General features: G+C 39.6%; 1 protein-coding gene across 1 annotated transcript in view; it reads right to left on the bottom strand.

Annotated features, from left to right (window-relative positions):
- CLINT1 (clathrin interactor 1) overlaps positions 1–24,174 on the bottom strand; it is a 93,707-nt gene that overhangs the window by 7,915 nt on the left and 61,618 nt on the right. The window contains exons 7-8 of the mRNA XM_042447498.1: positions 18,815–19,061; positions 9,341–9,413 (exon numbers count right to left, since the gene is read on the bottom strand). Coding sequence (XP_042303432.1) covers positions 9,341–9,413; positions 18,815–19,061 — 320 coding nt within the window. The remainder of the gene's footprint in view (positions 1–9,340; positions 9,414–18,814; positions 19,062–24,174) is intronic.

The raw sequence follows: 24,174 nt of genomic DNA, 5'->3' as shown, positions 1-24,174 counted from the left end.
TCCTTCTCCCCGCCGCCGCGGGGTGTCCTTGGGGCTTGAAGCCCCAGGGACACCCCTTTTCAGGCTGCGGGGAAGCGGCATTTTGCTGCTTCCCCGCAGCCTGAAAAGCGGCGGATCGGGGCCTCAGCAGCTGCCATTCTGGCAGCTGAGGCCCCGATACACCGGGGAAAGGGACGGGTGCAGCCCGCCCCAAATGGGCGGTCTATAACCCGCCTATGACTCCTTCTCCATTGCAGTTCTTGGTGGACTCCATATTAAGGCATTATTTGCCTCACATATGCCTCATTGGTGAGACATATCCAACATGCAACCAACTTGCATTCATGTGGACCGAAGGCAATTAAGAATCTGTGTGGCTGCAAAAAAAGGTAACATTTTTCTGCATCTTTTTGTCACGTTACTAAAGGTGGAGCCTATAGAAATCCTGCAGAATGGTCTGCATGGAAAGCAATTTTAGATGTTTAGACAATCATATCTTTAGTGATTTCCAGTGATCAGACTATGAAGAGTTTTGTCCCTAGATTTTTGCCCAATTTTAGCATATACAAGTATGTAATAAAGCGCTATAAATTATCCTGAGAATTAAATAAAGATTGATGCAGAAGGGTCTGTCCACAGTGAACATAAGGAAAGTGAAGAGGTATGTTAGATATGGAAACACAGCTGAGCCCAGCCACAATATAAGAAAACACTTTAGCAACACCAATCAAAACTAAACATCATAGGCAAACACAGCAGAAACCTTTGCTTCCCTACTTTTGTGTGCTTAACTGAACCCAGTCAACTTGAATTATTCCTCCTTACATGGTGCAGCTGAAAATTACCACTTGTACACCATTGCAAGGCAAGTGCCCTACATCCTGCTTCACTGTTTTCTTTATAATGTATACAGACTGAGGAGAATGTCAAGGCCATTAAAAGACCACCAAAGTCTTGGCAGAATTATCACAACAGTAATGCTTAAAGTAATTATAACCCAGGAACTACATATAACAACCAAAGGAATCCCTTTGTTTGCTTATTTTGTTTGTGTGCCTTCCAAGAAAAAATTAAAAATTCTATGTCATATGTTAAACCATTGTGTGAATGAAAGCATGAATGACTTGCTCAGGATTTCACATTCAAGAGTTTGAGACATAAAGCCTACACTGATATTCATTTTTAAAATACTGTATGTTTGCTTCTTTTTCTGACGAACATTAAAGTCCCAGTTGTAAGCTTCTAATGAATTATTGACTACAAAATAAAGTATTTTAGCCATCCTTCCCTACGGCATATTTTATACATGAAAAATAGAAAAGCTCTGTATAATCTATACTGGACAGTTGCAACATTAAAAGGAGAGGCACTTCTCAGGCAGCACTTGATTCCCAGAACATTGTCTTGTAAAAACAACATATATGTACACCTTTCTTTGCATCAAGTCTGAGGACCAAGCTATATGTGATGGCCATAATGGTGTGTGTGTGCGTGTGTGTGTGTGTGTGTGTGAGAGAGAGAGAGAGAGAGAGAGAGAGAGAGAGAGAGAGAGAGTGCAGGACTGGGCCCACAGCTTGAGCTTCTTATTGAAAGAAGGGGCATGGTTCTGATGAAAAGCAGCCTTATATTAAGCTGCTCTTAGCCAGTATTTGGTACCAAGAGAAAAGCCTTGGTTTTTATTTTTTAAAATGTATATATTAGTTGGCTTTTGGAAAGCACCTACTTTCTGCATGTGTTTGCTTTTGTACACAGCAAACTGTCAATCTCTTTGTAATATTTGCGAGCTAGATACTTTGGGCTTCTAGTTGTGCAATGTATTAAGCAGTATTAAGCAGCCGCTTCCTTTCCCAAAAGTATGAAAAGAGAATTGGTCTTAGTCATTACAGTTTGTCCTTAAAAGATTTCACCTCTGAGTAGTTAAACATTTCCAAGGAGCAGCAGAAGCAGCAGCTCAATTATTCTGCTTTTAGTGTTTGCGTACATTATATGGGTTACATCACAGCTGCTTTGCCCGCAGTGCTTAGAAACTAGCCAGGTGGGACAGTAACATCTGTGTTGCACTCAAACACCACCAGGGACAGCTTCCAACATCTGGTGCCATTTCTGAATTGTCTTATAGCTGCAAGACATTCTGCTCCATCTGCTGTTCTCAACTCAGTTAATTAAACTAGAACCATCTCCTTTTTAATAAATGGCTAGCAGTAATAAAACGAACAATTCCCTTTTCGACTACATGTTACTTGTATTTCTTTTTAATGCTATTTTATTTTAGTCTATATTAAGAAGACACACTCAGCTTTCAGATAGGCAGACATCTATTTTTGGAACATATGTGGATTTTGTTATCAAGGAGGAAACACTGAGACTAAAGTTACCAGATCCTTTTCAATTCTTACAGAAGCTGAAGTATTTTTGTATGCATGCAAAAGATAGACAGATTGGACATTTACTGGTTTAGATCTTAAATAATGGTGACACATTGTGATGAAGATCTATGAAAAGCTAGGGATCACCTCATTTCCCCCCCAAACTGCCTACGGATGCATCTGGCTAAAAACCAACTCAATATCAACCTTTACACAGATCTGTATCCTTCCACTGACAGGAGTGTTTTGGATTAAAAACATGTGGTGGGCCAATACTTTTGCTCTAGTTACATATCTTCCATTTGTATGTACAAAAAAAGGAAGTGGGAGAAGGGAAGAGAAGGAATCCAGCTTCATAATATTGATCTTGTTTGCCTAATCCTATTAAGCAGGTAAATTGTTTAAAATGTCTCTCTCTGCTTGCGTGGTTAAACAGTTCATGTTCTAGATATGATATGGTGAAAATTTCCACAGACTGCCATTTATTTATTTATTTTAAAAAAGAGATTTAAGGTTGTTTTTGACCTCACTGGTGTTTTGTGCATCACACAAGCCACGGCCTCAAAGACGGCACTTCAAGGAGCACAGTGGTCAGGAAAAATGACCTCCTTAAGAAGGACAGCACTAATCTCCACATCATCATCAGCTAGCCTCAGAAACTCCCAAATGAGAGCTGTTGTTATAAATTAACTCCTTCCATCTGCCTCCTTAGGGCAGAAGAGACATTATTTGTGGTGGCCAGCTGGTAATGTGTCTCATCTCTAGGACATCTCCTCCTAAATGCTTATGTAGAAAGATAGGGGAAACTAAATTTCTATTACTCCATAGCAAGAAAAGCAGAATAATCTGCCCTTGTCAAACTGTAAATCTAGAAAAAAAATTTCAGTATTTGAATAGTATCTCGTATGAAAGAGATAAATGTTTTGTCCTTCCAGCAACATGTTAAGAGTTTGTTCTAATACTGAAATAAAAGAGTAGTTGGATTGTTTATCCTGCCTAAGGGGCACAGCCCTTCCTGGCCCGTCAACAAATGAAGAGGTAACAAATGAAGTAATAAGCCCATGAGTGGAAACCAAAGAGGTCCACAGACAATTCGAAAGTATTCTTAGGGTAGGGGGACACAACTAATCCACGCTGAAATTAGAGGTAACCTGAAAAGCACCTCAGGAATCTAACCCCTTACAATGCAAGGATACACAACTAAAGCACTCCTGAGAGATAACCATCTAACCTTTATTTAAAGACTTCATTACTCAAAGAAGAAGAGTCAACTATCCTCTAAGGCAGGGATTTGCAACCTTTCTGACTTGCAGAGCCCTTTTTAGAATCAATTTCTATGATGGAACCACTAAGACGCCTAGAATCATGCAATCACAGAATCATAGAGTTGGAAGAGACCACAAGGCCCATCCAGTCCAACCCCTGCCATGGAGGAACTCTCAATCAAAGCATTCCTGACAGATGGCCATCCAGCCTCTGCTTAAAGACCTCCAAGGAAGGAGACTCCACTACACTCCGAGGAAGGAGTGTGTTCCACTGTCGAACAGCCCTTACTGTCAGGAAGTTCCTCCTAATGTTGAGGTGGACTCTCTTCTCCTATAGCTTGCATCCATTGCTCCGGGTCCTAGGCTTGGGTAGCAGCAGAAAACAAGCTTGCTCCCTCCTCAATATGACATCCCTTCAAATATTTAAACAGGGTTATCATATCACTTCTTAACCTTCTCTTCTCCAGACTAAACATCCCCAGCTCGCTGAGTCTTTCCTCATAGGGCATGGTTTCCAGACCCTTCACCATTTTAGTCACCCTCCTTTGGACACGCTCCAGTTTCTCAATGTCCTTTTTGAATTGTGGTGACCAGAACTGGACACAGTATTCCAGGCGGGGCCTGACCAGAGCAGAATAGAGTGCCACTATTACTTCTCTTGATCTAGATGTTATACTTCTATTGATGCAGCCTAAAATCACAATGGCCTTTTTAGCTGCCTCATCACATTGTTGACTCATGTTCAACCTGTGGTCTACTTGGACTCCTAGATCCCTTTCACATGTAGTTTCGTTCTGCCAGGTGTCCCCCATCCTACCCTGCCCTACTCTATGTTTTACAAGTTAATGGTGTTTTGGAGTAGTGTTACTTTTTTTTCTTATTCTTTAATTTCATTCAATTTTTATTTATTTCATTTTCCTGGAGCAGCTGTGGAACACCTGGGAAGTGCACACAAAACCCTAAGGGCTCCTCGGAGTACAGGCTGAGAACTGCTGCTTTAAGGATTTCACTTTTAACAGCTTTTATAGTCAAGAAGTTATTCCTTGTGTTTAGGTAGAATCTAAAATTCCAAGAAAAGAGATCCTTGGCAAAATTCTTCTGGATAAAGCCCACAGTGGTACTGGGGGGGGGGGGGGGTGCTACTTCCTAGAAGCACATACATGTATATTTTTAATTGTATTGTTATAAAAGTAGTGTTAATTTTTTATTGCACCAAACACTTAGTGGTTTTTTTTCACATAGATCATCCTGGAAAACAGTTATTCATGATGGGACGGTTCACTCTCCCCACCTCTCCCAATCTTACTTTCACAGACACTCACACACAACTTTAAGGAAGAATATCAATGTGCAACAGCAATTTGTAACACCTTTAAGACAAACTGAAAGATAGAAGTTGGTAGCATGAGTTTTCTGTTAAGGAAAAAGCAACATGGGATATACAGTGAATGAAATAAAACATGTATGTGAGAGTCGAGGATGACTCAGCAGAAGCAATTAGAAGCTACATAGGTGTAAAAGGCAATATAATTAACAAGTCCTAAATGCCAAGGACAGAAATGCAAAGTGGATAATTGAACACACCTGAGAATTGTTAAAGTGGACAAGGTGAGATGATGAAATCATTAATTATGGGATGAAACAAGAAAACCAATTAAAATGGTTGTACACGTCCACTGGGTGGAAACAGACAACAGTGGGTGGTATTTTGCAATGACTATAATAATGGCTATTAATCCCAATGTATTTTGTGGGTAGTAGTTGTGGAGGAGTATTGTTATATTGGAGTTGTGTTGGATAGTTTTGGAGCTGTATATAGTAGAACAAAGTAGATCTTTTATATAAGACTACTGAGTTGTCTGGTGTCTTGGTTGAAGGTACAAGAGCCAGCTGGATCCTGAAGAAGTGGGAAGACTTCTGTGGAAGCAAGAGTGAGAAGGCTTGGAGAGTCTGTCAGGGTCTTCAGCCTATTCTCTGTAACTCTGCTGCTTTTGAGCAAAGCTTTAACCACTGGCCAAAACTGGTCAGCGCGGTGCATAACAAGGTGGTGAGTTCGAGCCAGAGGTGAAGAGCTACAACTCCCAACATTCCTGACATTTTCATACACTTGAGCTTACATCCTCAGATGCATGTGGTTGAGTGGAAAGCCTGGGGATAGACCTATATAGCAGCAGTCTCTGTGTGAGAATGTCCATAGCAATGAAAAACTTTTGTGGTTGTGGAGATGGCAAGTTCAGTTTTAATGATGGTTGCTGGGGGACAAGGCAAAGATGTTGCCTAAAGCCACAGTCTATTATATAACTCTGTCCCTGGGCTTTCCACTTCATCGTATGCATCTGAGGAAGTAGGCTCAAATCTAAGAACGCTCATGCTACCAACATCTTTCAGTTAGTCGCAAAGGTGGTGCAAGATCCCTTGGCATACTGATTTTCTAGACTAACATGACTCTGTCTTTGAATTCAAGAAAAAAAGATAATGTATCCTAAATGAAACTAAATTTGTACATGTTTACTCTGCATAACATAACAAACAGCATTTGATTTTTAAAGAGAATTAGAAAAGTGGATAATTAACAAACTAAAACTGTATGTTTTAAAATAGTTCAGGACATCACCCTTACATTAAATCACACACATTTTAAAAAATGATTTAAAATATGCATTGGATCAAATTGAATGTTGAAGTCCTATGTAAAGATTAAGCTAGACAAACATAGAAACAATTTATTCCGGGGGGGGGGGGGGGGGAGAGTTGTGGGTCAAGATGATGAATGGAAGGCTGTAAGCACAACAGCAGAAATACAGCAATCTGTTTGGCTCACGCTATCCCTCCGCTGGACTAATACACTAAATTCCTCATGCAGCCATACATATTTTTCTTAATATTGAAAGCTTTCATCCACATTTGCTGCCATTTAAAATACAGATGACATGTAAGCATCCAGAATGCCAAATGAGACTAAGTAAAAGCATATAATTCTGTCTTTCATTCTCTGGTATATTGGAAACAGAAGAAAAATGTGCATGCCTCAGCAAAGCTTTCAGGCTGCTACATATGACTACAAACCAAATACATTAGAAGAGAGTATGCCCACAGATACAGAAGAATATGTCACACATAGATCCATACTATAAAGCATTCTTCTATGTGAATTTATACAGTTTTAAAGAAGATGCAGCCAGTGTTATACAGAAACCCAGATTATGTAAAACTTCAGTTGTAAAAGAGGATAGATCTAACTAGATAAATCCACAGTGTGTGTTTGTAGAGGGACTATATGGTTTGTCCCTCCCCTGCCCCATGCAGGCTGTACTACTCCCTCTTGATAAAACAGGATGGGGGAAGACCTTGGTGATGCAGGTATGGTATTACAGGCAGTTGTCATGCCTGAAAAACAAGCAGTGCCAGAGAGTTGAGAAACCCATTCATCTTTTGTTCTTTGGTCTTCCTATTGTCTTGGAGATCAATAAAGGGAGGGAAGGTATCTAGCAGGAAGCTAGTAAGATTGTTCAACCCTGAGGAAGGCCAAATGCCTTACTGGGATATCTTTCTGGATATTTGTTTTTTTAAACAAATAAAGTGGGCCAATCATCATTCATCTACAGCAGACTTTTGGATTGAAAGGTAGGTGGGGACACATTTGGTCCATCAAAAGCAAAAGGAATTTTATTCATTTAATATATACACAGCTTTCCTCTAGCTATGACACTCAGTCCTACCGTTCTCCTGGTATTTTGCAATAAACAACACTCCCCCCCCCTTTGTTGTGGGTCTGTTTTTAAAAATATACCACTGCCTTCAACAAGCACAACACTGATAACATCTCTAACTTTTCACTAGCAAAAAAGGACACTTGTCCAGTCAGCTTTTGAATGGCATCTACTACTCAGAAACAAAGGCACACTGCACTTCACAATTACAGTGAAGATCAGTAACTGGCATATCAGTAACTTCACAAAGGGCATTTTCATTCTCGGCCCCACAGACCTGGAACTCCCTTCCCGCTCCGTTACCTCCCTTGATCTTTTCAGGAAGAAACTAAAGACCTTTCTCTTCCGACAAGCCTTCCCCCATGTGTTCTGATGTTATGCTGTTCTCCCCCCTGACATGCAATTGTTATTCAGCTAGTTCTGTTCATGTGTTTTTAACAGTTTGTATGTTTATAAGCTTTATTGCTGTATTGAGATGTTTTTAATATGTTGTTGGTGATACCTGTTGTTGCTATCTTGTATCACTTTTAGCTGTACACCGCTGTGATCGAATTTGGAATAGCGGTATATAAATAATAATAATAATAATAATCATTATTATTATTATTATTATTATTATTATTAGTGTTATCATACTCCCTAATAATCCTGAAGTATCACTAAGCAAATAGCATTAACTGGACTAAAACATTTTTAAAAAGGAAACCAATTTTTTTTTTAAAAAAACAACAACAAATCTCTGAAATATTGCTTAGACTTCATTTTAGGAACACTTAAAAGTTTTGAATTCATCCAATCTTCTACACTGGGATACATTCCAAGAAGAACTTATACAAGATGGCTTCACAATATCTCCTGAAAAATATCTTTTCTGGGAATTCAGGTGATATTGTTAGCATAAATTGCCTCTGCTCAATTTTAGATTAAACTTTCTTCCTGCTACCTGAAACTATTCCAGAGCATCCCTGATCCCCAGAGGCAGGATTTTAAGAATGGAGGAGGCTGCAATGGGAACAAGACAACAGGAGCATCATGCAAGCATTTATCTGTTTCCAAGCCATTGTTTACATTTATATAGGATGGTGCCAAAACCAAGATGGTTCACATGGCTCAAAGCCACCCCCACTTTTCACTGGAAATGAAGTACAAAACATGAAAAAACCCTATCTGTTCACAACTGTGTTAGATTTAGTCTTTACATAAATTTGCTATTCAAGAGAAAGTGTTATTTCCGTTTTAATCATAGTTGTTAAAACACTTATTTTTTTTCAAAGGGGATGTGGATTAAACAACCACAGTTATAAAGGTCCAGTCACTGGATATCTCATTGATATAACTCTGTGATCATTCCAGTGGAACAGTAAAGATATCCAAGCAGAACCATTTTAATATTTCATGTCAGCCACAGGAACCTTCTACTGTTGCGATTTGGCTATTTATTCTTGTTAGATTTATTAAAACTATACTATAGTACAGAATTCTATTCTGGCCGAAGTTCTAAACAAACTGAGTATCAGTTTTCAAGCGAAAAAGAGACATATTTTTGCCTCAACACTGAGGTCACCCAGGAGTCACTGGACAGACAATGGCAATAAATATCAGTGAGTTCACTTTTGCAGTACAGTGGTACACCACTGTATACATCTGATGCGACTTGTGAATGAAAATCACCCACTTCTCTATCAGGCCTCTCTATCAGGGTGTGCACCGTGCGAAGCCTTGAAATCTATCTGGATTACATGCATTTAGAATAAATTATGAATAACACTGCATTCCACCCACTGAAGTTCTTGGCAGACTGTCTTGACTGTGAATCTTGCTAAGGTATTATGGTTATTAGTAATCTATATAATATGGTCATTTGCATACAATTCCCTGAGTACATCCACAGATCTACATATAAGTGACTTATACCCCCTTCCTTAGCTTCATAACACACATCCCTCAATTTTATCCAGTATTAAAAATTACAGGCTTGTACCTATAGCAACTGCTCCAAAAGAAAACAAGTGCACTTTACCTGTTGGGATCGACTGATCGGTACCATCAAACAAAAGATCTACCAGATCGTTGGATGACTTGTTGCCAGAAACCTGAGGACAAGAAATATTGAACTGTTTTAAGAAATATGACTATATAGGTTAGAAGCAACTGAGACATCAATCACAAAGTTTTTTGAATGCATTTCCAGGGGGAAAGAGATTTAGACAAAGAGACTTAGCAGATATGAATAAGAGCTGGTACCAAAAATAAAATATATATTTTTAAAAATAAAAAATCTGGCATTTGTGAAACTTCATCCAACTAGGATACAGACCACCTATAACTTCAAATCAACTCACATCATGAGCATTACCAAAAGAGAGAGAGAGAGAGAGAGAGAGAGAGAGAGAAAGAAAGAAAGAAAGAAAGAAACTGCCTAATGTTATGTAATAGAAATCCTTATAAAGCTGTTAACATTTCATCAGAACAGAGCTTGGAATGCTACTTTTGAAAAGAGGGCTAGTTACCTCATTGTGAGGATAGTCTCTAGAAAGAAAACCTGGTGAGTTGCTTGTGACTAATAACTTACTATTACTACTTTGCCATAAAAAATGCAGGAAAATGCTTTCTAGTTTTACCAAGTGTCTGAACCAGATGCTGTAGTATGGAAATTCTGAGGAAAACATAAGGCATTACAAAGCAATCCTTCCTGACTGCAGCATAAGAGATCCTTCCTTCCTCCCGCCCCCCAAAAAAATTCTCTCACTTCCTGTAAAGTGTTAGCTGTTCCTGTTCCATTGAACAGGTTGCAATTGGCAAAAAGCAACCCAATTATATGTTACTACAAAAAGTAAATAGCTGCAAAAGTAACTCATTAGAAAAATGAGTTTCTTGCTAGTTTTGCACTAGATAAGTGCAGAGATGAAGAAAGAAGGCTATTTTTTTGTGTGAAAAAATAATACCAAAATCAATTATTAAAACCCACAAAAAGAAAAATACAGCAGGCCCTCCATAAACAACAAGGGTTTGGTTCTGGGGCCCACCGTGGATGTGAAAAAACACAGACAATCAATTGTGTGCATTCTTGTCACCACCACTGGTGATCTGCAGGCAGTCAAAATCACACAACACAAGCCCATCAACATACAGTAAGCCCATCCACTGTATAGCATATAAAAATACAGCGTGCCCATACACGGGCTTGCCATATGCAGCCTCAAGGTCATGCAGATGGTGAGCCCTGGTCTCTTAATGGTGTGTGCACGAGAACCTGCCACCATTAAAATCAATGGGACTTGAAGTCCCATGGTAGTTCCCTTACGTGGGGTGGGTGTCCGAATGGGTCCACCGTGTAAAACAAGAGTCCACTGTACTAGGTAAACATTTAAAGGGAATACAACTTGCTGCTTAAAAGGTGTGCTATTTATTTATTATTTCATTTTTATGCCACTTTTCTCCCACCTTTACAGTTTTAAGAAACTGCCCTAGAATTGATACTAAAACATTAAAAATACTGCAGCATATCTTCATTTGGGTCAATAACAATTTATGTACAATGCACCTGCTTCATACGCGGGCACGTCATACATGGCTTTCAACTTAAGCTGAAAGCTGTGCGATGCAACAGGCAATGGCGTGCGTGACCATGGCACACGTGCTGCATCATGCTGCACAGCGTGCACAAGCCCCATTGTTTTCAATGGGGCTTGAGCAAATGCGTTATTTGCCTTACGCGCGCACAGGGGGTCCAGAACAGATCCCCACGTAAGACAAGGGTGCACTGTAGTTTTTCATGTATTGCTCACCCACAGATTACTATGTAATTTCCGTTGGATTATTCTAATTACAAAGTGTATCTGATGTTAAGTATACACTGCCCAAATATACTCATAGCTGAACAGAGAGTTACATTTAGTGTCCTAAACCTTAATGTGTTTACTCTGTAATTTATATAACCTTTGTAATTCCTGCAGCACTTACTTCCAAACAAGTGATCTTAAAACTGAATCTAACCTAGTTGGGTCCAGTATTGGGTCAATACTGAGCATGCTGGAATACAGTGGCTCTTATACCAAAGGTGGCAGACCAATTTTAGAATCTGTTTATTTGGTAAAATTGAAACACAGAGAACAGTTAGTTCCCACAGTTCTGAAAGTGAATATTTAAATATTCTCTTCTATCAAGAATTAGAGATACTGCTGCAATAAATAAAATATATTTACTGACACAGGCCATTGTTAAAATATTATTCCATGTAATATCTGACTAAATCTTAAGACTTCTGTACATTCTTACAAAGAATGACAATGGATGGGGAATTTCTTTTCCTGGAGCACAATGTCATTTTTAATATTCTATGAACCTTGGCACAAAGTCAAGTGCGTCTATGGTAAACTCTTTGTACCTGAGGGGTTTCTAGAAAACCTGCTCATTACAATGTTATCGATTAAACCGACAAATGGCTCACTTTAATTTGCTTTTAAGGAGTTCCTTCCAGTACACTTGCTGCAGATTCTTATTCTTGGATGGATGGGGGAGATAATTGGAATTAAAAGAAATGCAAAAGTAACAAGGGGGAGAGAGAGGTGCAACATCATTATTGAGAGTAAGTCCTATACAGACTTGCTTGGAAGTATGCTGCACTAAAATAGTGGGATTTGCATAGCCATAGGATAGTAGGCCATGTGTAGGAAAATCTGGAGGTAGCGGAGAACAAGATTTGTTCCAGCTTGCATGTAGGCAAATTCATTTCCACTAGCACCGTTAATTCAGCAGGTTCCAGGGGATGAAAAGAAGGGCTGCATCTGCATCATCATTATTTTTGAGAACAAATGAAGAGACCTTACAACAACCACTTCAAAACAAGATTAAACAGACACCACCATATCAAGCATTTCCCCCGCTTTCCTACCACAATCTTTTTTGAAACATCTTATGTAATGAAGAGTTACATAAGGGCCTGGAAACCATGCCCTAAGAGGAATGACTTAGGGAGCTGGGGATGTTTAGCCTGGAGAAGAGACAGTTAAGAGGTGATATGATAGGCCTGTTTAAATATTTGAAGGGATGTAATATTGAGGAGGGAGCAAGCTTGTTTCCTACTGCTCCAAAGAACAGGACCCAGAACAATGGATGCAAGCTACAGGAAAAAAGATTCCACCTCAACATTAGGAGGGACTTCCTGACAGTAAGAGCTGATCACTCCCTCGGAATGTAGTGTAGTCTCCTTCCCTGGAGGTCTTTAAACAGAGGCTTGATGGTCATCTGTTGGGTATGCTTTGATTGAGAGTTCCTGCATGGCAGGGGGTTGGACTAGATAGCCCTTGTGGTCTCTTCCAACTCTATGATTCTATGATTTTATGAGTTCTCAAAAACTTCCATATTTTTGTGACCGCACAGCTGCTCTAATACATATTTTTACTTTTTAGAAATGACCAACATGTTTGTCTTTTCCTTTAAACAAGACATTGGATGTATTTCAGCATCTAGTGTGTATTCTCATGTTTGTCTGAAACTACCACTCAATGCCAAGAATTAAACCTGTTGTACATGAGAAGGGATATTATGTCTCCAAACTGCTGTAACATGTACAGTGGACCCCTTGGTTTAGTTCCAGGGGTCCCCTATGGATATCGAAATCTGTGTGCTCAAGTCCCATTATATACAATGATGCCCCTTATACTAAATGGCAAAATCAAAGTTTGCTTTTTTATAATAAATTTTATTGAATTAATAAAAACATTCGTGCGTACATACATACAATTACAAAATAAAACATGTACACCATAACATAAAATCAAGGTTTGCTTTTTGAAAATCTTTTTTTTTGGGGGGGGGGGTTTGGGGGGCAGGGGTATTTCAAGTCATGGATGGTTGAATGTGTGAATGCAGAATTCATGGATATGGAGGGCTGACTCTAGCTGGGAAGAAGGCTGGTTACTTATCACTCACAAAGGGTGGTATAGCCCGCTTGCTGCAGTGATAAAAATGGCAGGATCCATACTGTTTCAATCCAGATAGGTCTTCCTGGAACAGAAGGTGTGATAGCTTTCCCATCTTCTCAGATTAGGTATCTGAGGGTTCTTTTGGTTCTCCCTTTACCCTTGGATTTTAAAGTGTGAATAGTGCTACAAGTATTCCTGCAGTGTGCAAGGGCAATCCTTTCTATGCTGTATCTGGCTCTTCCCATGAGTTTCATGGGTAGGGCTTCAATCTGCCAATCAACTTTAGAGAGGGCCAGACCTTCATGGGTAGGGCTTCAATCTGCTAATCAACTTTACAACACTAAGAGAGAGGGCCAGATCTCCTTCATAGTCAGGAGTACCACAAGAAAAGACAGGAAAGTGTTCATAAGCCTAGTAAAACATAGCTCTGTTACTCACGAGCCCTCTAGTGACCAGAAGCCATAAAAATATTCCAGAAAATATTCACTCTCTGACTCTTCATCCTCCTCTTAGGAAGGAAGCAGGGAAACTGTGAAAACATGCCACTTCAATAGCTCCTCTCTCTAAGAAAGACTAAACATGTCTCTTCTATCACTTCTGCTGTCAATGCAGAATCTGTTGTTTCTCCAGAGTCATCTGACAGGAAGGAGGAAAAACTATCCCCAGATTTGGAGAGGGGGGCTCTGGCTGAACATATTTCTCTCTGTTTGTTTGAATCTGAACAGCTTCCTATCCTGCTACAGAAAAAGGCTTCGAGTTTGAATAATAATAATAATAATAATAATAATAATAATAATAATAATAGTTATTTATAGCCCGCCTCTCCCCGAAGATCAAAGCGGGTTATAACCATAAAATGAAACAACAATTATAAAACAAACATGAGCAAAAATCATGCCATCCCCTTATCTACTTATTAAGAACTTAAAACATAGTTATAATTAAAACTATTACACTTAAATTAATAAATTAAATATGATTAAAATGAGGTATCACGAGGCAGACAGGGCAGCCATATCAACATTATGGGGCAGTCAGTCAGGGAAGGTCTGCCGAAAGAGATCCGTCTTGATTGCCTTCTTAAAGGTATCAAGTCGTAATATGACGGATCTCCTCCAGCAGGTCATTCCACTGTTTAGAAGCAGCAGATGAAAAGGTCCTCTGGGTAACCACAGCTAGTCTAATCTTCCTTGGCTGCAGTAGATTTCTCCCTGAGGACCTGAGTGTGCAGGGTGGATTGTATGGAGGAAGGCACTCCCGCAAGTAGGCTGGACCTAAGCCATGAAGGGCTTTAAAGGTTATTACCAACACCTTGTACTATGCCTGGAAACTAAATGGCAGCCAGTGAAGAGATTTTAAAATAGTTGTTATATGGTCGCCTCTGGATTTCCCAGCAACCAGTCTGGCTGCCATATTTTGAATAAACTGTAGAGCACATTACAGAAGTCCAGTCGAGAGGTTACCAGTGCATGTACCATCATTTCTAGGTCCTCTAGTTCCAGGTAGGGTCGCAGCTGGCGTATCAGTTGAAGCTGATAACAAGTGCTTCTGGCCATCGCATCTATCTGGACTGTCAAATGGAGCAATGAATCCAGGAGCACTCCCAAGTTACGAACAAACTCCTTTAGGGGACTGTGGACTGGTGAGCATATCTCCATACCCGGATTTGAGTTCCCTACAGCGAGTACCTCTGTCTTATCTGGATTCAATTTTAGTCTGTTTTTCCTCATCCAGTCCATTACTGCTTTAAGAGATTCTGAATGCTGTTAGTAAAGATGCTGGTGCTGTTAGGGAAGGGGTACCAGAAATCAGGGCTAGGACTAAGTAGGGCCATTCTGTGGTATCATTCCCTGAGGTTTTTACTGAATCTTGGTAGTGTGTTTGGCACTCCTCAGTCTGAGGTCAGAGATTCAGGGCAAGTATGTGTTGATCAGGATGGACAACATGACCATCAAGACCCCACAAAGACAAGTGTTGCTCCAGATCAGACCTGTACAACTTGGCAGTAGGTAGGGGCCAAAATTAAAATAGGCTAAACTTCTTTAGGCTGCAGATAGGTTTTAATTAAATATTAATTAATTACTAATTACTAATTATTAATTAATAATAAGCATTATTAATTCCATCCTCCTCTTCCTCTGACTGGCTCTTTCCTCTGGAGAAAGCCAAACAGTGGAAGGGCCCTGCTCATCCTTCTCCTCCTCCACCTGGACTTCTCCTTGGGAGAAAGCCAAGTGACAGACGATGTTTGAAGGGCAAGTGTTTGACCTTCTTGCTCCTCCATCACCCAGCCTTCTCATAAGAAAGCCAGGAGGAGGAGGAGCCTTGTGGGGCAAGCGCTTGCCCATCCTCCTCCTCCTCCTCCATCCATTCTTCTCTTCAGGAGAAAGCTGGGCAGCAGATGAGCCTCACAGGGCAAGCATTTGCCAGTCCTTCTCCACCTGTCCTTCTCCTCTGGAGACAGCTGAACAGCAGAGGAGACTTGCAGGGTGAGCATTCGCTCTTCCCCCTCCTCTTCCTCCACATGGCCCTCTCCAAAGGAGAAAGGCCAAGCAGTGGAGGAGCGTTGTAGTTGTTCCACATCCTCGTGGGCTGCCCAAAATCCACTGGTGGGCCACATGCGGCCCCTGTACCACATCTGTGCAGGCCTGATCCAGATGGACAACATGACCATCAAAGCCAACATAGATAGACAAGGAGGAACTCAGTCAAAGTCTCTGATACAATAAGCAACAGACTTATTGCACTTTTCTATCAGTGGGGAGTATCTGAAGGGTCACATTGAATCATCAGACCAACTGCCTGAGCAGGAAAAGTCTGGACCATGGAATCTGGGCCCTGAACTCTCTAGTGTTTCAAAAGATAGTACAAGTGTTTGGCATTTCTTTGGTGAGCTTTCTGCTTATCAAAACAATCACAAACTGCCTTGATTTCTATTCAGATTTTGGAAGGAGTGGGCATTGGTCCTCAAGATAACTTGGCCGGAGGTGGTGTGGGACATCTTTCCTTCATTAGTAATGCTGTCTAGGGTGTTACAAAAAATAAGCATGGAGACAGCACAGGTGATTTTGCTAGCACCCCAGTGCCCTTGGTTTTCCAAACGTTAGCATGTAGATTCAAGTGAGTTAGCCTCTCCCACTGTGGCTGCACCTGTTGCAACTAAAAGTCCTGTTACATCTTGACCCAGGTTTGTTACAATTACACGGCTGGGGATTGTAAGGGAAAGGTTAGTTGCTGAAGAGTATGATTATGTCATTCTGACCATCCATTCAGCTAGGAGACCCTCCACTAAGTGCTTATTATTATTATTATTATTAACCTTTAATTATAAAGCGCTGTAAATTTACACAGTGCTGTACATACAATCTTGCGTGAATCTACTTGGCAAGATTTTTGTAGATGGTGTCAGCATAAAGGGATGCATCCTCAACCAGCCTTGGTGGGGTCAGTCTTGTTCTTTCTATAGACAGGTTTGAAAAGCTGTCTCAAGAGACATATTTTTTGCCTTGGGTTTGATCTTGAAAGGAAAGAGGATAAGCCACCAGCATCCCATTTGCATGTGCAGAGTTTTTTTTTTTTTTTAAGGAAGTATCTTTCCTTCATCCGAGTACAGTACATCCGTTCCCCTCCTTGGATCTACACAAGGTTATGTGGGTTTACTGAGGGCTCACTTTGAGTCCTTGAAACTGGTGGAACTGAAAATCCTTACGTTGAAAATTTTATTTTTGCTACCAAAATTAATATTAATTACTATTAAGTCAACTTCCAGAGTCTCTGAGTTGAGGGCTCTATCAGTACATGAGGAGTTGTGTATTTTTCACAAGGATTCCATTGTTCTTAGGTTGGATCCTTCCATTGTTTCTAAAGTTAATACTATGTTCCATTGATCTCAGGAGATCATTTTGCCATCTTTTCGTCCAGAATTCGGAGTAAAGTAGCACAAGAGGAAGAGTGGCACAGGTCAGATGTTTGCAGGGCTCTTTAAGTTCTACTTAGAGGAAAATAAAGAGTTTTGCAAATCAGACTATCCATTTCACTTTTCAAGAGAATACTAAAGGCCAGTGGCTATCTTCTTCTACCTTGTCTCATTGGCTGAAGCTATGTATTATAGTCATAGTTATTTATTGGTTTCAGAAGGGATTCAGGCATATTCCATTCATAGTACTGCTACTTCTACGGCCTTGAGTATGGCAGCCTCTCTGTTAGCAGTCACTCTTGGCCTTCCTTGTCATCTCGTCAGACATGATCAGATAGACAATTTTTTCCCTGCAGACATGAACTGTGATAGGTGTATTCTGCAACAATTTGTGTCACTGTGATCTGGAATTTGTTCACCCAGATAGTGAAATGACTGATTGCATAGGTTCCAGCATGAAAGATTCCCTCTCCATGGTGCAGGTACATGGAACATTGGTACGCACCATGAAGGTTTATTTTCTGTAGTTGTGGGGAGAGAATCCTTCCTACCCTGGTTGATAGAGGTCTTGTTTGTTTTTAGCTACTGGCAGTATGTATTTCACCGTTCGGAGCTTTGTCATACCATCGCTGGGAAGGTGGGACTGGCTCTCTCTCTTAGGGTGATATGGCTGATGGAGAGTTGAAGCCATGTTTATGAATCACAAGGAAGGAGCCAGACCCAGAATGAAGGATTCACTCCTCACAACTGCAGGAAAGGAACCTTCACACTGAGTACCAATGTTGTTTTCATCACCTAAATTATACTCCTCAACTTTTCTTATCCACCTGAGATATAGTTTTACTTCCTAAGAGAAATGTTCTGATTGTCCCTTTGTTTAGGCATGTGTTTTATGTAAAACTACCTTTGAAATAAATTCAGAGACAGAGATCCTACATCATCTCACCATAGTATAAATGTCTCTCAGTGGTGTTAATGCTACACTACACAATTCCTAAACTGAATACCATTCTACACAACATATGAGAAACACTGAGTGCACAAATGGCACCTCAGTGAGCAATGCACTGTGCATAGATTCAGTACACAGTGAACATCAACATGTATACAGAATATTTCCACATCATCAGCTAGATATGTCTGTCCCATACTGTCCCCAAAAATCATTCCATGTGTGTTGCAGCTTATGTCTTTGTATAACATAAAGAGGATTCTGGCCAGAAGTCTAACTACAGTAGTACAAAAAGATTTGTCTTCCTGCTAATAGCTATTGAAAGTACAACATATTCAACCTATTCTATGACAATGTGTACTGGTTAACAACTAGTTTTAAGGCTCAAATATTTACTTCAGAACCCTGAGCTGGGGAGCCATATGCTTTAGCCTGTCAAACCCTTATCAATCCAGCTAATGTTTGGTACTTTTGGATGACCTTGTTCCATGTAAGCAAAGTAAGCTTTAAGCAATTGCTCCAAAACTGTGAGACAACCTTCCCAGTGAGATGTTAATGTTGTTATTTTGTGTCACTGTATATTTATCACTCTCACACAGCTCTTGAAAACACTGCATGTACTACTTGGATGAAAGTACCTTCAGACTGAATGGCTGTAAATTCAAATATTCAGTTGTAGATTCTATTGCTTTCTCCTACCTTTGTTGTAGACTGTGGTGTGTGAACCGCAGCATTCTGATCCGGACTTCCTTTGTCCCCTGTGTAATGTGCAGCTGCTCCCAGGTCAATGGTTTTTGAAGGATTTGCTGTGCGTTTGTGCCTGGTGGTTGTGGTCTCTGTGGCTTGGGTAATATGGATGTGTTTTGTAGTCACTGTCTCCTCTTCATCTTTGAATTCACCTTTGGGTGATTTAGCTCTTCTGGATTTCTTTTCTTCATCGCTATCACTGAGAAAATTAAAAGACAACAACACTGAGGAAATTGAAAGACAATTGATATAAAGGAAACTGAAGAAGTAATTGTCAGCTAAAAGGGAAGCCAGGATTGATTGTTTATGGGCAATAAACCAGGATTCCTGATTCAGGTATCAATAAACAATCACAGCCAAGATAGTTTTACTCATGTGCAAGATGGAGGAAGAAACAAAGGCTCCATGTGTCAGCCTGCTGGTCCTTCCCAATAATTCAGGAAGCCTGTGTGTGATTGTAACCAGTCATGAACTATATTCCTCCTCCTTCTCCTCCAATCTGTTTCCATACCGCTTACCCTGTCTGACAGTATACTGTATTGGACACGTTGAAAGGCATATTGGAAGAAAAGTGTGTATTCAAACAGGAATTAGCAATGGAAGATTTCTATGTTACAATAATGAACTTGGGCACTAAACCTGCTGATTTAATAAAAGCTGTCTTGTTGTCAGCATGGAGGCAACACAAACTGCTCTGTGCTCTGTGGGGTAGCCTTTGTTTTCTACTAATAATGGTTGAGACTTTGTCCATTATTATTATTACTTAGCTATGCTTCCCACTGCATCTCTGTATATTAACTATTTGCGAGCAAAGGTTGTTTAATTCATTAAGATCAGTGAACATAAATATCCAGCACTTCACTTTCTATTCCAAGAGAGATTATAGATGCAAAGTAAAAGGTGGGAGGAAGACCTAACATAAGGGTAAAGGGAGTAAATCTGTCAAGCACCGCTCTAGAGCCATTTCTTTTGTTTCAATAGGGTATGTATAGAAACTCAGGCCCCACTGAAATGCTAAAGCAAATGTGCTGGGTTCACTGATCTCATGACAAGTAATGTACTTTGTCAGAGTCCCACATGATTTATCCCAACTTTAAATTCCATAGTGGCTTCCAAAACAGGATTAAAAACAGATAACAAACCAACCCAACATTCTAAAATGGTTAGGCTAGGCTTGCCAGTATACAACACAGGGCTTGCTCTGTAGCAGTTCCTCTACTGTGAATTCCTTCCCAAGGGAAGTCTGACTGGGCCCATCCATGATGAACTTCCAGCAAACAGCCATCACCTGGCCTTTGATTTTTCAAATTGTTTTTAAGCTATTTAAAAAGAATGTTCTCATATATCTTATACACCATTTTTGGGGCTGCTGGTAGGCAGAAATACAATTGAGAAACATTTTAAATGAATTTGAGGGTGGGTGGGTAAGGAGAAAAAACTAACAACAGCTAAGAGGGATCCCACTGCTGCTGCAGAGAACTGAATAAACATGCCTGGGATGTTGTCTGGATCTATCTTGGTAGATCTGCATATGCAAGAGTGAGAAACACAAATAGAGCATTCACCTCTCTCCACTCCCAGTTTGCATGACAGCCTTTTCCTGCTTTTTTTTAATGAAGGAAAAAATGGCTTGACTGAAGCAGGTTTTACTGAGTATTGCAACGTGGTTAGTGCCAATAAGCTATTCCATTTAAATGTGTGACTGGCTGTCAAGACCCTGGAGGAGAGAACTTGGTGCAACTTAGAGGTATCATGCACTGAAAACCAAAATAAGCTTATCAGCAGTATCCATTAAAATTGGGAAGGACAATTTAAATACTTCTCCCCACTCCCCACAAACATTGGGAATAACACAGCTGTCATATTTACTGGTAGAAGCAGCTAATACTACAGATGAAAAAGGAAAGCACTAATGCACTTCTCTGCTAGCATCCTTCTCAGTATACAGCAGGATGGAAAACAAGTACCCCTTCTAATTTTTCCCATCCCTGTTTGAAATTAAACACTCCTATTCTAAAATCAAAGAAGTATGTATAGCTGAGTAATTTATTTTCTGTTTGTGGTTTCTGTGACTATAAAATTTCAGATTCACTCTTATATTCCTTTTGCTACTCCTTCAAAGTTAGTTTATATAGAATTATTATTTTTTTCTTCATTCAAATGGTCTTTATTGATATTCTGATGACTCCTCTGTTGGTAACTTGCTGGGTACATGACTTACATTCTAAAGACTGTATTGAAATATGGTCATCCCTCCCAATTCACGGGAGATCCGTTTCGGACCCCACCCCCCAGCGAATCCAGAAAGACACCAATATTCAAGTCACCACTGATTTCAATGGCGGCACACTCCCCTGTGTTGCACATGTGCCTCAGACATGCACACCATTTTATACCTCTCCTCTTGCCATCTGCGAATGGGCAAGACCACAGACTCCAAGTCCGTGAATCGGGAGGAATGACTGTACATCTATAATTTGGAGTGCTAGCAAATTCCAGTTTCATTCTTCATTTTTTTTTTAAAAAAGGCCTATTTTGTGCTGGTCTTTCAGCACTTAATTGTTTCAAGACAATTGATGTCCTTGAAAGAATGCATCAATGCTTATGAAGCAATCCTGAACGCACACAAACATTTCTCAGTGTTGAAAAAAATATCTGAAGCTGACTTTTCTTATGGGAGGATGGGGGACATGAATGAAGAGAAGGAATGTCATTTCTTTTCCTATCTTTTTATATCAATACCCGACTTTAGAAAGCAAAAGTTAAGCATCTACTGGGAAAGACACATTCCTCAAATTTCCATATAAAACTCAGAAATCTTAAATCTTACATTTTATTTGAAAGAAATAAAGAAAAAAAAAACAATATGAAAATATGACTTGGTTCCATAAAATAGTGTATATTAGCATTTAAAAAAATTGAAACACCAAGTAAACTTTAGGCAAGATTTAAAATTTACTATATTCTATATTGTTGCATATTTAATATGAATTAATGAATTTCCCTCTCCAAATCAATCCGCTCATGGAAAAAAGAGGACAACTTTTAGCACTTTGAGTGTTTTTTCTCTACTTCTTTCAATATTCTGTTGTAAAAAGTATTAAATAATATGAGATCTCCTACTGCTTTTAATCTCATCCAGATGAGGGTGTTTTTTTGTGTGTGCAGTTTTTCACAGAAATATCAAAAACTATTAAATATCAGCTTGATCTGTTGATGGTAAAAGTTCAACATACTTGCTCAAATGGATTAGTTTTGGAGTATGCACAGCAGGCAAGACCTCCAATATGCTTTTGCTTTAATACAGAGTGTATTTATTGATCTTGTAAACAAAATGTCCACTGTACTTTAAGAAATGGTTAGTTGAAAACCATCTTACTTTAAGCTAAAGGAGAAACGAATAATATGTTCTGCTCTACTCTCAAACTTTGGATACGATGAAAACATGTTTTGGTTGATTCTCTTCCACTCATTCTTTCCAGTATAAAAAGAAGTACCTTTTAATTATCTTCTATTACTGAGACAGAATTAAATTACTACTGCAATTGAGACTAATAAGAGTACTGCCTATTCATGGTTTAGAACATTCATCTGTGCAACAAAAAGCTACCTCAGAAATCATTGCCATTTTTCTCAATATAGCTTTTAAAAAAATAAAAGTAAAAGCAGATATCTGGTTTTAAGAAAACCCTATCCCCACTAAGAAACTGCTTCAAGGACACAAGTTAATAAACTATATTCTGGCTAAACTCCTCCAACCCCTTTTTATAGAGACTTTTTAGAAATGTTGCAGAGTACAAATATGTCTGTTTTATAAGGTCATCTCATATAGCTTCTTCTGCATCTACCTGCTTGTTCTACATAGTACACAGAGTTCAAGTTTAGCTGACAGCCAACAATGAAGCAGATGGTGAGGTCTCCTTTGCTGAGGTATGTACATAGAAATCATGGAGGGATTAACATGTTAAAAAGAGGCATGGTTACAAGAAAATCCAAACTATAGATCTAATCTGCATTGTAGAACGAATGCAGTTTGGCACCATTTTAACTTCCATGGCTCAATGCTATGGAATCCTGGGATCTATAGTTTGTGATATATTTAGCCTCCTCTGTCAGAGTTCTAGTGCTACAACAAAGTATAAATCCCAGGATTCCATAGCACTGAGCCATGGCAGTTAAAGCAGTCTCAAACTGCATTATTTCTGCAATGCAGATAAGATTACAGTGTATTTTTTGTGATGGTCAGATGCTTCTGGACACTTTTGAAACTCCAGCTGGAATTACCAAAGAAGCTGAAACATTCTACAGTAAAATCAAAGAGGAGCCCACTTTTCACCACCTATCATGTAGGTTCTTCCTTGTACTTCCCATCTATTGGAAGGTTAACATCTTCCTACAAGAGGAAAAATTATATCTCTTTTATTAACCAATTTGCTGCTTATCAGGCCCCTAAAGTAAGATAAAAACATAACGGGGAGTCTAGTTTAGAATTAATTCTGTGCTACAAAATCTCTGTGCTCATCTCTATTACTAAGCCAAAGAACCAGCAATGTCCGAAGACTACTCCAGTTATCATGTGGCCAGCATGACTGCACCTATCACTGTTAACTCCCCACCGAAGTGGTGCCTATTTATCTACTTGCATTTGCATGCTTTTGAACTGCTAAATTGGCAAAAGCTGGGACTAGTGGCGAGAGCTCACCCCATCACATGGCACTTGGGCCACAAACAGCCAACTTTTCGAATTTCCACTGATCAGAATTGGCATTTTAACCACTAAACCACTGTGTCCTGTACTTACATCAGTGTACTTAAGCATTATTACCAATGTAGAAAATATGGATTTGCTTTAGGATACCAAAGGCTGCCTCTAGATATATGACAGAATTTTGCCACTGATGGAAAGGAAGGTGATTTCAACAAATCTGCACCCCTTGCATACAAACCTTTTTTGAAAATCAACATCAAAAAGTTTGATGTGCAGATTCTCTAACCCACATGGGGGATGGCACTGGGGCTGTAGAAGAAACTAGCAAAATTAGGTTCTCCCCAATTCCATCAGTAGAAGCTACGCTTTGAACAAGACCTTTCCAGGAACTGAAAGAGCAATTTTGTTCCCAAAAGAGCATCTCTAAGCTTTATTTTTAGCAACAGCTGATAAAAAGACATAAAACATTGAGTGTGTGTAGATTAGGTTTATATAGCAGAAGAACAGAATGGGACCCTGAAGAAGATACAGCACTGTTCTGGGTCAAGAAAGCAATACCATGATCCAACAAGAATCCTTTCACTTTCTCATGTGGCTTAAACCT

This window comes from Sceloporus undulatus, chromosome 2 (assembly GCF_019175285.1).
Source record: "Sceloporus undulatus isolate JIND9_A2432 ecotype Alabama chromosome 2, SceUnd_v1.1, whole genome shotgun sequence".
Lineage (NCBI taxonomy): Eukaryota > Metazoa > Chordata > Lepidosauria > Squamata > Phrynosomatidae > Sceloporus > Sceloporus undulatus.
This window is presented reverse-complemented; position numbering and strand designations above follow the sequence as displayed.